General features: G+C 51.3%; 2 protein-coding genes across 7 annotated transcripts in view; one reads left to right on the forward strand and one right to left on the reverse strand.

Annotated features, from left to right (window-relative positions):
- Positions 1 to 980: 980 nt before the first annotated feature.
- PCSK9 (proprotein convertase subtilisin/kexin type 9) lies at positions 981 to 6,535 on the forward strand. The gene is made up of 12 exons (XM_030494048.1): positions 981 to 1,227; positions 1,329 to 1,517; positions 1,624 to 1,747; positions 1,932 to 2,065; positions 2,659 to 2,800; positions 2,875 to 3,071; positions 3,239 to 3,422; positions 3,699 to 3,869; positions 4,174 to 4,322; positions 4,434 to 4,599; positions 4,826 to 5,007; positions 5,526 to 6,535. Exons 1-12 carry the CDS (start codon positions 1,066 to 1,068, stop codon positions 5,691 to 5,693), a joined length of 1,968 nt encoding a protein of 655 aa, XP_030349908.1. The 5' UTR covers positions 981 to 1,065; the 3' UTR covers positions 5,694 to 6,535.
- Positions 6,536 to 8,282: 1,747 nt separating this feature from the next.
- Positions 8,283 to 12,675, reverse strand: part of USP24 (ubiquitin specific peptidase 24) — a 65,836-nt gene continuing 61,443 nt past the window's right edge. For 5 of the 6 annotated variants that reach the window (XM_030494045.1, XM_030494043.1, XM_030494044.1 and 2 more), the window contains 4 exons: positions 12,553 to 12,628; positions 11,379 to 11,465; positions 10,945 to 11,055; positions 8,283 to 10,779 (listed from right to left, as the gene is read on the reverse strand). In XM_030494045.1, coding sequence (XP_030349905.1) covers positions 10,717 to 10,779; positions 10,945 to 11,055; positions 11,379 to 11,465; positions 12,553 to 12,628 — 337 coding nt within the window. In that variant the 3' untranslated portion in view covers positions 8,283 to 10,716. Of the gene's footprint in view, positions 10,780 to 10,944; positions 11,056 to 11,378; positions 11,466 to 12,552; positions 12,629 to 12,675 lie in introns of those variants that run through there. The other variant, XR_003992535.1, reaches the window with a different exon arrangement.

Below are 12,675 nucleotides of genomic sequence, written 5' to 3' on the forward strand. Positions count from 1 at the left end.
TTGGGCTCTCTCCATCCATCCTTTGGTCACACTTTGTTCCCTGTGCAAAAAGAAAGTGAGCAACTCTGGAGGGAGAGGGAAAATGTCTCCCTTGAAATGGGGTTCCCCAGTGTCCAGCTGCCCTGAAGGTATCACAGAATCACAGAATGGTTTGGGTTGGAAAGGACCTTAAAGATCATCACCTTTAGCTCCAACCCCCTGCCACGGGCAGGGACACCTTCCACTAGAGCAGGTTGCTCCAAGCCCCTGTGTCCAACCTGGCCTTGAGCACTGCCAGGGATGGGGCAGCCACAGCTTCTCTGGGCACCCTGTGCCAGCGCCTCAGCACCCTCACGGGGAACAACTGTCTAATGTATAATCGAAATCTCTCTTTTATCAGTTTAAAGCCACACACATCCATATAAAACACATAAATCCATATAAACCATACATGTCATTATAAAACATATACATCCATGTAAAGCATATACATCCATATAAAACATGTACATCCCTATAAAACATATACATCCATATAAACCACATAATCTCTGAGGAGCTTATAAATAGCTAACAAAACCCACTAAATCCCCATTTCCCTCAAAAGCAGGGAGCAGGAAAGGGCTTTGCTGAAGGTCACCGGGGATGTCAGGGCCCCATGGGAGCCCGGCACTGTGGGAGGGGAGAGGTGGAAAGCGGCGGTGAAGAGCCACGGGAAAGCACCAACCTCACCCCCAGTGTTTGCTCTGCGTGACGAGGGTGTAAAAAATGCCTAAACGGGATTAGAGGCTTTCATGGAAATTTACCTCTGAAGTAACCCAGCGAGAGGCACATAAAAGCCGCCTGAAAATAGTCCCTGGGTGCCTGCGCTGAGCTCCCTGCGGGGCACTGCGGCCCTGGGGGACCCCCCCCGCCCCGGGTAAAGAGCCCCCCCCTTCCCGTTAATGGTTAACCCGCCCGGGTGGGCCGATGGGGCCGGCTGCGGTGGCGTGATCCCCGCCCCGCCGCTCCGCGCCGGGCAAAGCGGCGGCCGCGCTGGGGCTGCCGGGCTCCGCGGCTCTGCGGGCGTCGGGCCGGGCTGCGGGCATGGCCCCGCGGGCGCTGGCGCTGCTGCTGGCGCTGCTGCTGGCGCGGGCGGCGGCGGAGCTGGCGGAGGAGCTGGTGCGGGCGCTGGGGGAGGCCGAGGAGGAGGCAGCGGCCGTCGGGGCCGCCCCGCCGGGACCCGCCGCTTTCCACCGCGCCGCTAAGGTGAAGTGACAGCGGCGGAAACGGGAGGCGGGGGGGGGGGGGGGAAGCGGCGACGTGTCTGTGTGTGTGTGACCCCAAACCGAAGCGCTGTGTCCCCGCAGGCGTCGTGGCGGCTGCCCGGGCGGTACGTGGTGGTGCTGCGGGCGGGCAGCGGCGGGGCCGAGGTGCGGAGCACGGCGCGGAGGCTGCAGGCGCGGGCGGCTCGGCGCGGGTACCTGAGCGAGCTGCTGCACGTCTTCCACCTCCTGCCCGCCTTCCTGGTGAAGATGAGCAGCGATGTGCTGGATATGGTACGTGGGGCAGAGGGGCGGGTGGGCACTGGTGCGGGTGGAAGCTCCAGTATAGCGGGGGACGGGAGTGTGGCCACCACGCCGGGCGTTGGGTCTCCTCCTGCAGGCGCTGAAGCTGCCGCATGTGGAGTACGTCGAGGAGGATGCCTACGTCTTTGCCCAGAGCATCCCCTGGAACCTGGGCAGGATCGTGCCACCACAGCCTGGCTCTAGCGCCTACAGCCCTCCTAGTAAGTGCTGGGGCACGGGGGGAGAAACATGGAGGTTCAGGGAAGGGTCGATGACTTGTCCTTTCTCCTAATCTGGAGAGGGTGGAGATATCCCATCCTGGAGCTGTGTTTTGGGAGCACCCCAAGTGGCCTGGGCTGACCATGGCGGTGGTTTCTCTCCCCCCCTGCGCTGTGTCCCTGGTAGATAAAGGTGACCTGGTGGAGATTTACCTGCTGGACACCAGCGTGCAGAGCAGCCACCGGGAGATCGAGGGCAGGGTGCTGGTGACCGACTTTGAGAACATCCCTGAGGAGGATGGCACCCGCTTCCATAGGCAGGTGAGCACCGAGGTGCCGCAGCCTGGCAAGAGCATCCCCCTGCACCCACCAAACAGGGGCCAGGCTCATGGGGCTTCCCAGGACAAGAGAGACACTTGGCTCATCGCAAAATGCTGGACAGGACACGCAGCAGCAGGAGCTGTGGTCCTGGGGGATGTTGGGACTCTCAGTTTGGAGCTGTGGCTGAGCCTGGGGAAAGCAGTTTTGGGGGGCATGGGTGCATGTCAGGGTGTCTTTGCAAGAGGGAATTGAGGTCCACCCCACACCCAGGGCCAGGACAGTTGCCTATGCCTTGTGGTGGCTGCTAGTGCTGCCTTGCATGGCTTTATCACTGCTTGCATAGAGGAGCCCAGTGGGAACACAGCCCTGGGGAGGGCTGCCTGCATCCCTGGCCCTTTCTGCCAGCTTTTCTCCTCCTGCACAGGATGACTTTAATCTCCCCCACCCCAAAATACTTCTAAGGATCTATTCTGCAGCGGGATTTAGCTGGTGCAAAGAACAAGGGGTGGGATGGAGTTGGGGAGGATGCTGTGGGGTCTCGAACCTGCTTTCATGCGATGAGCTGGGGTGTTAAACCATGGTGCTTGCTCCAGGCCAGCAAGTGTGACAGCCATGGGACGCACATGGCCGGGGTGCTGGGCGGGCGCGACGCCGGCGTGGCCACGGGCGCCAACATCCGCAGCCTCCGTGTGCTGAACTGCCAGGGGAAGGGCACGGTCAGCGGGACCCTCATCGGTGAGTCACGAGTACATTCCCCCTGCCTCATCCCCATCCTGTGATGGTTCCATCCCTCCTCTTGTCCCTCCCAGGCCTGGAGTTCATCAAGGCGGCGCTGGAGGCTCAGCCCTACTCGCCGCTGGTGGTGGTGCTGCCCTTCGCCGGTGCCTACAGCCGCGTGCTGAACGCCGGCTGCCGGCGCATGGCGAGGATCGGGGTGGTGATGGTCGCGGCTGCTGGCAACTACAAGGATGATGCCTGCCTGTACTCGCCAGCATCCGAGCCGGAGGTACGGGCTGTGGGGGTCCCCAGGCTTGTCCAAGTGGGCTGGGGTTGGGAGAGACCTTAAAGCTCACCCAGTTCCAACCCCCTGCCATGGGCAGGGACACCTTCCACTAGAGCAGGTTGCTCCAAACCCCGTCCTGTCCACATCTCCCTCTATCACTGTCCTGGCAGGTCATCACAGTTGGTGCCACCAACAGTGAGGACCAACCTGCCTCCATCGGCACCCTGGGCACCAACTTTGGCCGCTGTGTGGACCTGTTTGCCCCAGGGGACGACATCATCGGTGCCTCCAGCGACTGCAGCACGTGCTTCACAGCGCAGAGTGGGACGTCGCAGGCGGCCGCACACGTGGCCGGTGAGCTGGGCTCTGGGATGGCAGCAGGGCTGGCCCTCCACTTGCTGGTCCTGGGGACATGTCCCTGCCTATGCTGGGCACATCTTTGAATGATATAGTGCCATGGGTTTGGCATGATGGGCGCTACAGCATGCACAGAGCTCCCCCATCCCGTGCGTGGGGATGATGGGCTGCAGTGATTCCTTCCCCTGTCCCTCTTGAGCTGTATTGCTCAGGGGTGTTGTGCATAAACTGCATGGCCCCTGGTTCTCACTGTGACCGCTGGGCTCTGTGCAGGCATCGCTGCCATGGTGCTCAGCGCTGAGCCCCAGCTGAGCCTCGCCGAGCTCCGGCAGCGCCTCCTGCACTTCGCCACCAAGAACATCATGGACATGGCGTGGTTCCCCGAGGAGCAGCAGCTCCAGACACCCAACAGTGTGGCCGGGCTGCCCACCCGGCTGGGTGCAGGTAAAGACCTCACTGCCTGCTGGGTGTTCGGCAGGAAAAGAAGTGCTGGGGTGAAAGCAGGGTGACATGATTTAGCGTGAGGTGTCCCTGCCCATGGCAGGGGGTTGGAACTAGGTGATCTTAAGATCCTTTCCAACCCAAACCATTCTACAGTTCTATGGCAGGGCATGTTTCTTGCTGAGCTGTGCTGCGGATGGCTGAGCCCTAACAGCTGCAGAGGGCAGGGGTAGACCTGGCAGCCTCCTTGGGTGCTGGGTGCCACTGTGGGTGCCCACCCTGTGCTGACCCCATGTTCCTGTTGCAGACGAGCAGCTGTACTGCCGCTCGGTGTGGTCGGCACGTTCGGGGCTCACCCGGCATTCCACGGCCGTGGCTCGCTGCACCGGCACCGAGGAGATGCTCAGTTGCTCCAGCTTCTCCCACAGCGGCAGGAGGCTGGGCGAGCACATGGAGGTAAGCAGAGAGTGTGGGGACTCTGCATGGCCCCTTGGGTGCCCGCTGGCCTCAGAGGGGTGTCCCCAGGGCCCTGAGCATCCCAGTGATGCTGCGCTGTCCCTGCTACAGGAAAAGGATGGGCAGAAGCAGTGCGTGGCCCACAACGCTTTCCGGGGCCAGGGTGTCTATGCCATTGCCCGGTGCTGCACATGGCCCAGGGACAAGTGCCAGATCAATGCCAGCTCCATGGTGGCTGAAGGGGCCAGCTGCTCCCCGAGGGACCATGTGCTGACCGGTAACACTGCGGGTCACAGACCCTTGAGCCAACAGCCTGATGGCCAAGGAGGTTCTTCCTGAAAACCCTGGGGATAAAGGGTGGGGGTGAGTGCTGGGGTGACAGGGAAGGGGGATGCGTGCTGAATATATAGAGGTAGGGAAGGCTCAGGGGTCAGTGGAGACATCCTTTGGTGATGCAGCACTGTCATGCCCACTCTCTGCCAACAGCCCCTCTCCTCTCACAGGGTGCAGTTTCCACTCGCCCATCACAGCGCTGGGTGACAGTGGCAGACCCATTGCGGGGCTGGAGAGTGAGCCCAGTCACTGCACCAGCAGGATGGAGGTGAAGGCACACGCCTTGTGCTGCCCTGCTGCCAGCCTCGAGTGCCGGGTGAAGGAGCACACGTCCCTGGATGCTGTGGAGAAGGTGGGGATAGAATCATAGAATCACAGAACGGTTTGTGTTGGAAGAGACCTTAAAGCTCATCCAGTTCCACCCCCCTGCCACAGGCAGGGACACCTTCCACTAGAGCAGGTTGCTCCAAGCCCCTGTGTCCAACCTGGCCTTGAGCACTGCCAGGGATGGGGCAGCCACAGCTTCTCTGGGCACCCTGTGCCAGCGCCTCAGCACCCTCACAGGGAAGAACTTCTGCCTTGAATCTAACATGAATCTACCCTGTTTAAGGATGGTGCATGCTCCTCTGTAGTGGTGGTGTCCTCACCTCTGCTTGTCCCTCTGCTGCCCTGATGGGGGTTTGGGTTAGCTTCAGCATCTTACTGTGTCCACCCCAACCGGTGTCCCCAGTTGCTGACCTGTACTGAGACACCCCCAGCAGCGATCCAGCAGCTCAGTGTCACACTGGCTACATCACTCTGAGGACCACGAGGGATGGGCAAACCCTGCCCCTTTGCTGACCATGCAGATGACCTCTTCTCCCCCATTAGGTGACGGTGTCCTGTGACGATGGCTGGACGCTGACAGGCTGCAACGCCCATTCCCGGAGCCCCGGCACCATGGGAGCCTACGCTGTGGATGATACCTGCGTGGCAGCCAGTGTCCCCGGCCGCAGCACGGCTGTGGTCATCGCCATTTGCTGCCGCAGCCGGCTGTAGGGATGGGCTGAGCCAGGGATACCCCAGCAGGGCAGGGCTGCTTTGCTGGACCATCAGTGCCCACCTCAGAACCTCCCAGGACTGAGCTGCTGCTCGCAGCATGGTCCATGCTCTGACATGTGGCTGCTGCTGACCTCCATGCTTGGTGACAGTGGGGTACAAGCTCATCACCCTATTCCGTAGCGGGGCCGAGACCCAGGGTGGCTCTGCAAGAGGTCTCCAAGCAGCCCCTGTGCAGCTCTGCCCTATCCCAGGAGTGATCCCAGCATCCTTTCCAGGTCCTTCTGTAAACACCCTGACTGTATGAGCCATCTCACCCAGCATGTGACAAACCCCACCACCTCTAAAAAAGCAATCCTGTGGTGAGGATCGCTCCTTTCTTTCCTCCTCAGTTGCTCATTACATGCCAGTTAATGCCACTTCACACCTGGACAATCATAGTTGAGCCATTTTGGAACAGTTTTATAATTGCTTATCCATGTACCTAGGGGAACTCCTTGCTTTTTAGTCAAGTGTAAGGGCTCTAGTTTAAACAGTCTGCTTGTTTAATTAGATTTTAATCTGCATCGCTACAGTCAGCTACTGCTTTGTTAGTGGGGTTTTTTGTTCTTATATCAATGATCTGTTGGTGGTCTGCATTGCTTTAAGTTTCCCTTTCAGGTCTTTCCAGGACACCCCGAAGTGGCTGTAATTCCTTTTAAAGACAAGAAAGAACAAAAAGCTTTCATAGTAGCTTGGTTTTTACGTTTGTACCTTCAATATTTATTTGGAATTTTATAAATAAACATTTTATAAATGTCTTTTTAAAATAAAATTCACAGACCAGTGCTCAGTAGATACGATCCGTTGTGTGGCTTCATGTACATCCCATGGGGAACCAGTGTGGAAGGGGGAGATGACACCCGTCGAGCAGGGATGCTGCTCCCCCAAATGAGCTCTGCTTTGTTAGTGAGCCAGCCACAGGACCCTGATCCCTGCATGGGGTGTAAGGTGCAGCACCGGCAACCTCCTGTTAGCTCTAGGACTAGGGCAGAGAGCAGGGGCTGAGCCGTGTTGTCCCATGCACATGCAAGAACAGAAGTTTGTTTGTAAAACAGGGGGGTAGGGCAAGAGCTTCCAGTTATGGAAACAAACCATGACCCAGCTTAGGGGAATGTGCCCTTGTGCTTCTTGTTGCTGTTGTTTAACACTGGGCTTCACTCGACAAGGGTTGAAGCCCCAGGAAGAAGATAGAAAACTCAGAGAGATGCACAGCAGCAGAGAGGCTCAGAAGCACCAAAAGCCACCAAAGCTGGGGCTCACTTGTGTTTTCAGTGATTCACAGCCTCCTGCTACTGCAATATATAATTAGTGTGGTGTTACCTAAGGAGAGATGAAAAAATAAAGCACCAGGTTAACCTGTCAAACTATGGCTATTCTGAGATGGGTGTTTTTTCCCCCATCAAAAACCTCTATTACTCCAGCTTTAACTGGCAGGAGAACAGAGACTCAGTAGGAAGCACCACACGTTGAAAGGTTTAAATGATTTCTAACTCGTTACCTCAAGATGGCAAGAGCCCAGCCCTAATCTAATCATGTAATTACATAACATGTATATAATTACAGCCTATAATTTCGTCAGCTATAATCTGAATTCTGCACAAAGAGGTGGAAAAGAATAAGGGATGTTACAAGAGCTCCTGAAGAGCGTTGACAGAGCTGGTAATTTCTTAGCAGACGTACTAGGCTGTAACCTCTCAAAACACACGCCGGTTATTTCACCTCCACTGATGTCTCTATGAGAGGGGAGGATGCTGCTGCCTGCTCACAGCACAAGGTATGAGCACATTCCACATACAGTAAGCTGGCTATGGCTTTCACAGCTTGGATCAAGCATGCATAAGCCTGGTGGAAAGAAACACTATTAGAAGATCAGCCCTTGCTTAGTATTGTGTATGTGGGTAGGCAGAAAAGCCTCTCCAGCCAGGAGAAGGCAGCGCTGAGCCAAGGGATGCTGCAGATAGGCCTGTCAGCACAGTTTGCAATACCCAGTCCATGCTCCCAGGACTGGAGAGCACAGACTGGGTTGTGCTTGAAACATAGAAGTCTTTGTCCTTAGAGTGGAAGACAAAGGCAAAGGCAGGATGTCAGCCCTGCTGTAGCTCCTAGTTCTGCTTATGAAGGCAGCAGAGGTGAGCAGGGATGTACCAGCAGGGTGGCACTGCTGTGTGTCCAGCTTTCTGCACCTCACACCAACAAGAGGCAGCATTAGTTCAAGCCCAGCTCGCCTGCAAATCTTGCTATCTGACACATAAAAGCAAGTCTAATCCATGACAGCAAGTGCGGGAAATCACTCTGCTAGGAAGGTCAGGAGAAGAAACTGCACACAGATACAAATCTGACAGGGCACCTGAACATGCCATGGCGTAAGGATATACAGCTCCAGGGGCCACTCAGCTGCTTTGATTTACTCCGGACAGGAACCAAAATGGGAATCACAGCAACCTCTCAGAGCTTCTCATCTGCAGGCCTGGCGTAAGAGGTTTCAAGATAAGAGCATCACCAAGACAACAGCGTAGCAGTGTGTGCGCAGTCTAAAGATTACACTAGTTTTCTGTGAAAGGAATAACTTTATTCCATTGACCAGGAATCCCAAGACTGTTCATCAAGACTGCCTATTTTTCCAGTGCCAAATGTCTGTATGTATTAATTGGACAGTATCTCCCAAATGCTCACAGGCAGGCTGTGGCTGCTCTTCACTGAACATTTTGTAAGCTGTATAAAAACATTTTCATCCAAAAAGATTGGCAGTAAAAATTACAACATAGAAATGCATCACAATTTACACAAAAACTAGTTTTGTTGAACTCTATTTTCCCAAAAATAATCTTCAGCAGGTTCAAATGACAGCAGCTGGAAACAAAAATAATTGACCAAGTATCATCTTATTGCAAATTATAACCACTGACTTTGTACAAGCGTGAGCAGAACCATGAAAAAGTTTGTATTGGTTTCAAGTATACAGTGGTGATGAGCCATCCTGACGCAATTCTCTTATCAATGCTTCTCTGGGGCCCGTGGTGAATCGAGGACGTTGTTTCCATAGGAAATAACAGGAACCTGAAGTGACAAGTGGTGCCAACCCATAGGAACGTGACCAGCTTCTTCCATCACCGCTGTGTACTCGCTTCTCGTGATGATTCATGACCCATTAACACAGTATCAGGGGTAGAGGGGGAAGGAAGAAGGGGTATCCGTTGAGAAATGAGTTATCCAAAATTAACTGAAAACATCACATTTAAAATGTCCCAGCACATTATCAGAAACATTTATAAAATGCTAACTCTGCCATGTGTCTATGAAGACATGGTTTGGAAAAAGAAAGTGAGAGGTTCACTACAATGCCACCCTTCCTTCTTTGCACGTGCAATTGATGACAACGGCTCCCTTGACCCGCAATAAGTTATAAAGCTGTACAGCTGGAATCAGATCCAATGGTTACTTCCAACAGTGAAATGACTGGTTAATTTCAATATTAGTGCACAAGAGTGAAAAGCTGTCTGCTGCTGCTGGTTTCAGCAGCGGTATGTAAAAAGGAAAAGAAAAAGGCACTTTTTGGCTGGTTGTGCCTTTAACTTGGCAAATTTCTCTATTCTGGAGGTACCCAGGCACTCCTTAAGATGTCCCCCATTTCTGTGCATGTTTGTTCCTAGAATTTTTCTTTTAAAGTAAGGCAGAATCCATAAATAAAGGCAAAAAGCAGCGCAGAAAATGTGACAAATGCAAAATGTACAAAAGATGAAGAGTTATATGGCACAAAAAGAAGCTTATATCCAGAGCCAGAAATCACTGAACTGCACTTGACATGGAAAACGAAACTGTGCTCAAATCATCCCAACTGGTTTCCAGTTGTTTCCGAGCAAATGAAAAGAGCTGTGATATTTTAAACGTTGCCTGGTCAAGTGAAAAATATACAAACAAAGCCAAATCATTCTTTCCCCGTGTTAAAATTGCTATAAAACCTGCACAACAGTGTCTCCAACTCACTCAAGGAATTATTCATCATATACAACCAATACCAACTTTCTCAGTAATTTCAAAGCACAAGCAAGTGATTGCAGATCCATGACCGAGACTGTGTTTTATTCAATATGTCTCCAAAGGTTAAAAAAATTTAATGAGTAAAACTGCAACAGAATTCCATCTTAAAGTGCTTTTTTCTTTTGAAGTACTCATTAACTTTTTTTTTTTTCTTCTTTAAATTGACCAACATCCTTTAATAATAAAGACTTGTATACCTACAGGACAAAGCTTTGCTTTTATTGGCCTTCCCAATTGTCTGTGGTTTTGGAAGGGTACCAGAAAACACGACCCATTCCAGAGCTCCTTGACCAAACCATTCTGATAGGATCACTCTCCTTACAGAGCAATCTTGCTGAGCCTTCTCATCACGAGCTTTACAAATTAGCAGGGAGACATATTAAATAGAGGAGTCCTTATGTAAACCCATTCTTCAACTAATATTTTACAATGAAATGTAAGTCATCACACATCTTTACAGAAATTGGAATATTCCTATTCAGTATCATCAGAAAAGATTAAAAATTTGCCCTCCATACATAAGGGCAATCTGTTTGTTTTTGTTCTATTTTCCTGTATAAAAACCAAAAGAATTTTGTTTTGCAGCATCACAGAAAAGCAATAGTTTTACATTCACTCATTTAATGTTCACATAAAAATTCAACCACTAGCGTTTGTGTATTTGAGAAAATCTTCTTGACAAACTGTTTTCGGTGTCTGGACTCTCATAAGCTACTGCAGGCGAAGATGCAGTTTTCTAGAGCATTTATTGATCTGAAGCCTTCGTGGCTAAAGAATGCTTTTAGCTTTCAGGGAAACCACCTCCTCCAGCATTGCCTCCGATCCTACAAAGCCACATCTCTTCCAGACTGTTCTAATGGCATAAGCAACGGGACTCCAGTTTCAGTAGGTACCAGGCATTAAATGTTTTGAGTGGAGCTGTTCTTGTGTTCATAGGTATCCTTTATGGGTCAACATCATCAAGGTCACTTTTAGGCTCACCAATCATCATAGGAGACTCTGAGCCCTTTCAATACACACAAGGGATGGGGAGAGAAAGATATGGTATGTTACTTTTGTAAGGCACATGATTATTGTGTCTAAATTCAGTGATGGTTCTGACCTGAGCCCCAGAGCTATCTAGCACAGAGCAACACAACAGAAGATACACATGCCCTTATTCGATTGTTACCTGCTGCAGATGCCTCTCCCCGTTCTCGTTGGCTGGACTACTTTCTGACCCATTACTGCTTCCAGACTGATCCTTCTCGTTTAGCAAGGCTGTGGCATAGGCCAGGGTGTCCTGGGTTGAAAAAAGTCCAAAAGAGTGTCATGAGCCATGGTCATACCTTCATTTCATAATATATTTTTTTTCTTAAAGTTGATTCTGAAACAATATAGCTGCTGTATGAGATGGCTGAGTCACCACAGGTAATTGGGAGGTATTGATTAACATCATTCAACAGTTAGTTTTTTCAGGAACAAGCCCAGGACCTGGGCTTCTAAAGGAAGAATAGTCTTAAGTGCACTGGAATATGCTAAAGTTGCCAAAACCAAACATGTTGACTGAAAAGCAAAAAAGGAAATAAACCAAGTTTAACATCACCTTCCCAGAGTGACACATACCTGTGCTGAAATAGTGCGCTGGAAGGTTTTTGCAGTTGATGTTTCATTGGATACGTTACTCTGTGGAGCCCAATAATGTTCAGACATCTGCATAAAAAGGCAAGAAAGCCACAAAATTGCCACGTGAGTTCTACATGTGTAAAGCCTCATACACTTGTGATGGCAGGTGAACTAACAAGTCTGGAACAAGCTTTCTGAATCCTGTGGCAACAAGCTGGAGATCTGGGGTATAGACCAGCATGACCTTTTAATACAGCTAGAATGGTTAGAGGCTATTGCCCCTCAGCTGAAAACTAGCAACCAACTCCCTTTATTTGGTGACTATACACGCGTGCAAATTACTTGATGCCAACTGAGAACTGGTGGACTCTGGGTTTACATGTGCCAGTACAAAGTACAAATGGGTACACAGCAGCACTATCCAGCCCTGACAGTTTGCTGCGTTTCAAGAGAAGAGTGGCAACAGGTTGTGTCAGCTGCACTGCAAGTATCCCACTAATTCTGCTTCCAGCGTTCACTACAGGAGGTGTTCATGGATCCAACATCTCCCTGGTGGCAGCTGTCAGGTCAGAAAGGCAGCCTGGAGCTGGGATGCTATCGTGTTGTACATGCAGTGCTGCGAGACCAAGCATGGCCCTGTTTTACTGGAGGCACATCTGAGCTTTGTTTCCACAGTGTCCTTGAGTATTTATTAAAGATGTGTTGGCCAACCTATGTTTAGAGGGAAGAACAAAAACCACATGTGTGGGAGGAAAAAGCTGTATGTGTCAACAGCTGTTTTGTGCAAAGCTGCAATGATTCCGTAAGGAATCCACTCATTTACGCATTCTCTCACATCAACACGCAGGCAAAGGAAAACTGCTTTTTGAAAAAGTGAAACCTTCCAGCATGAATACAGCGGCACTGAAAGCTTCCCACATGGTAAGGAATAATCATTACGACCATTCACATTTGGTTTTATTCACTGTACATGCATTTATGCCTGAAACACCTGGGGGCTTACTGACGTTCTTGCACGCCATCAGATTTAACTGCATCTAAACCGTCCTTGTAAATAATGAAGAGGCTTATATTTTGTCTTTAGAGCCATATCAGAATCATATAGAGAGTAGAAATTTCCTAATTCTCATTGTAAACAAGTGACAGCATCTCTGTAAAGTTGCAGCCAAATTACCTTCTTCTGTAGCCACTGCACAGCCCAACTCCAATGGTGGGAATTCTCCTTGAAGTAATCTTTTGCAGTAGGGCACCTTGGAAATTGAAATGATATTCATTAGTCATGAACAAGGCATTCTGG

Source organism: Strigops habroptila, chromosome 8 (genome assembly GCF_004027225.2).
Source record: "Strigops habroptila isolate Jane chromosome 8, bStrHab1.2.pri, whole genome shotgun sequence".
Taxonomy (NCBI): Eukaryota; Metazoa; Chordata; class Aves; order Psittaciformes; family Psittacidae; genus Strigops; species Strigops habroptila.

Excerpts from the sequence above, each read along its gene's own strand:
- PCSK9 (XM_030494048.1), top strand. The coding sequence starts at position 1,066 with ATGGCCCCGCGGGCGCTGGCGCTGCTGCTGGCGCTGCTGCTGGCGCGG. Across the intron at positions 3,072-3,238 it reads CGCCAGCATCCGAGCCGGAG|GTCATCACAGTTGGTGCCAC; the intron begins GTACGGGCTGTG and ends CTGTCCTGGCAG. Across the intron at positions 5,008-5,525 it reads CCCTGGATGCTGTGGAGAAG|GTGACGGTGTCCTGTGACGA; the intron begins GTGGGGATAGAA and ends CTCCCCCATTAG.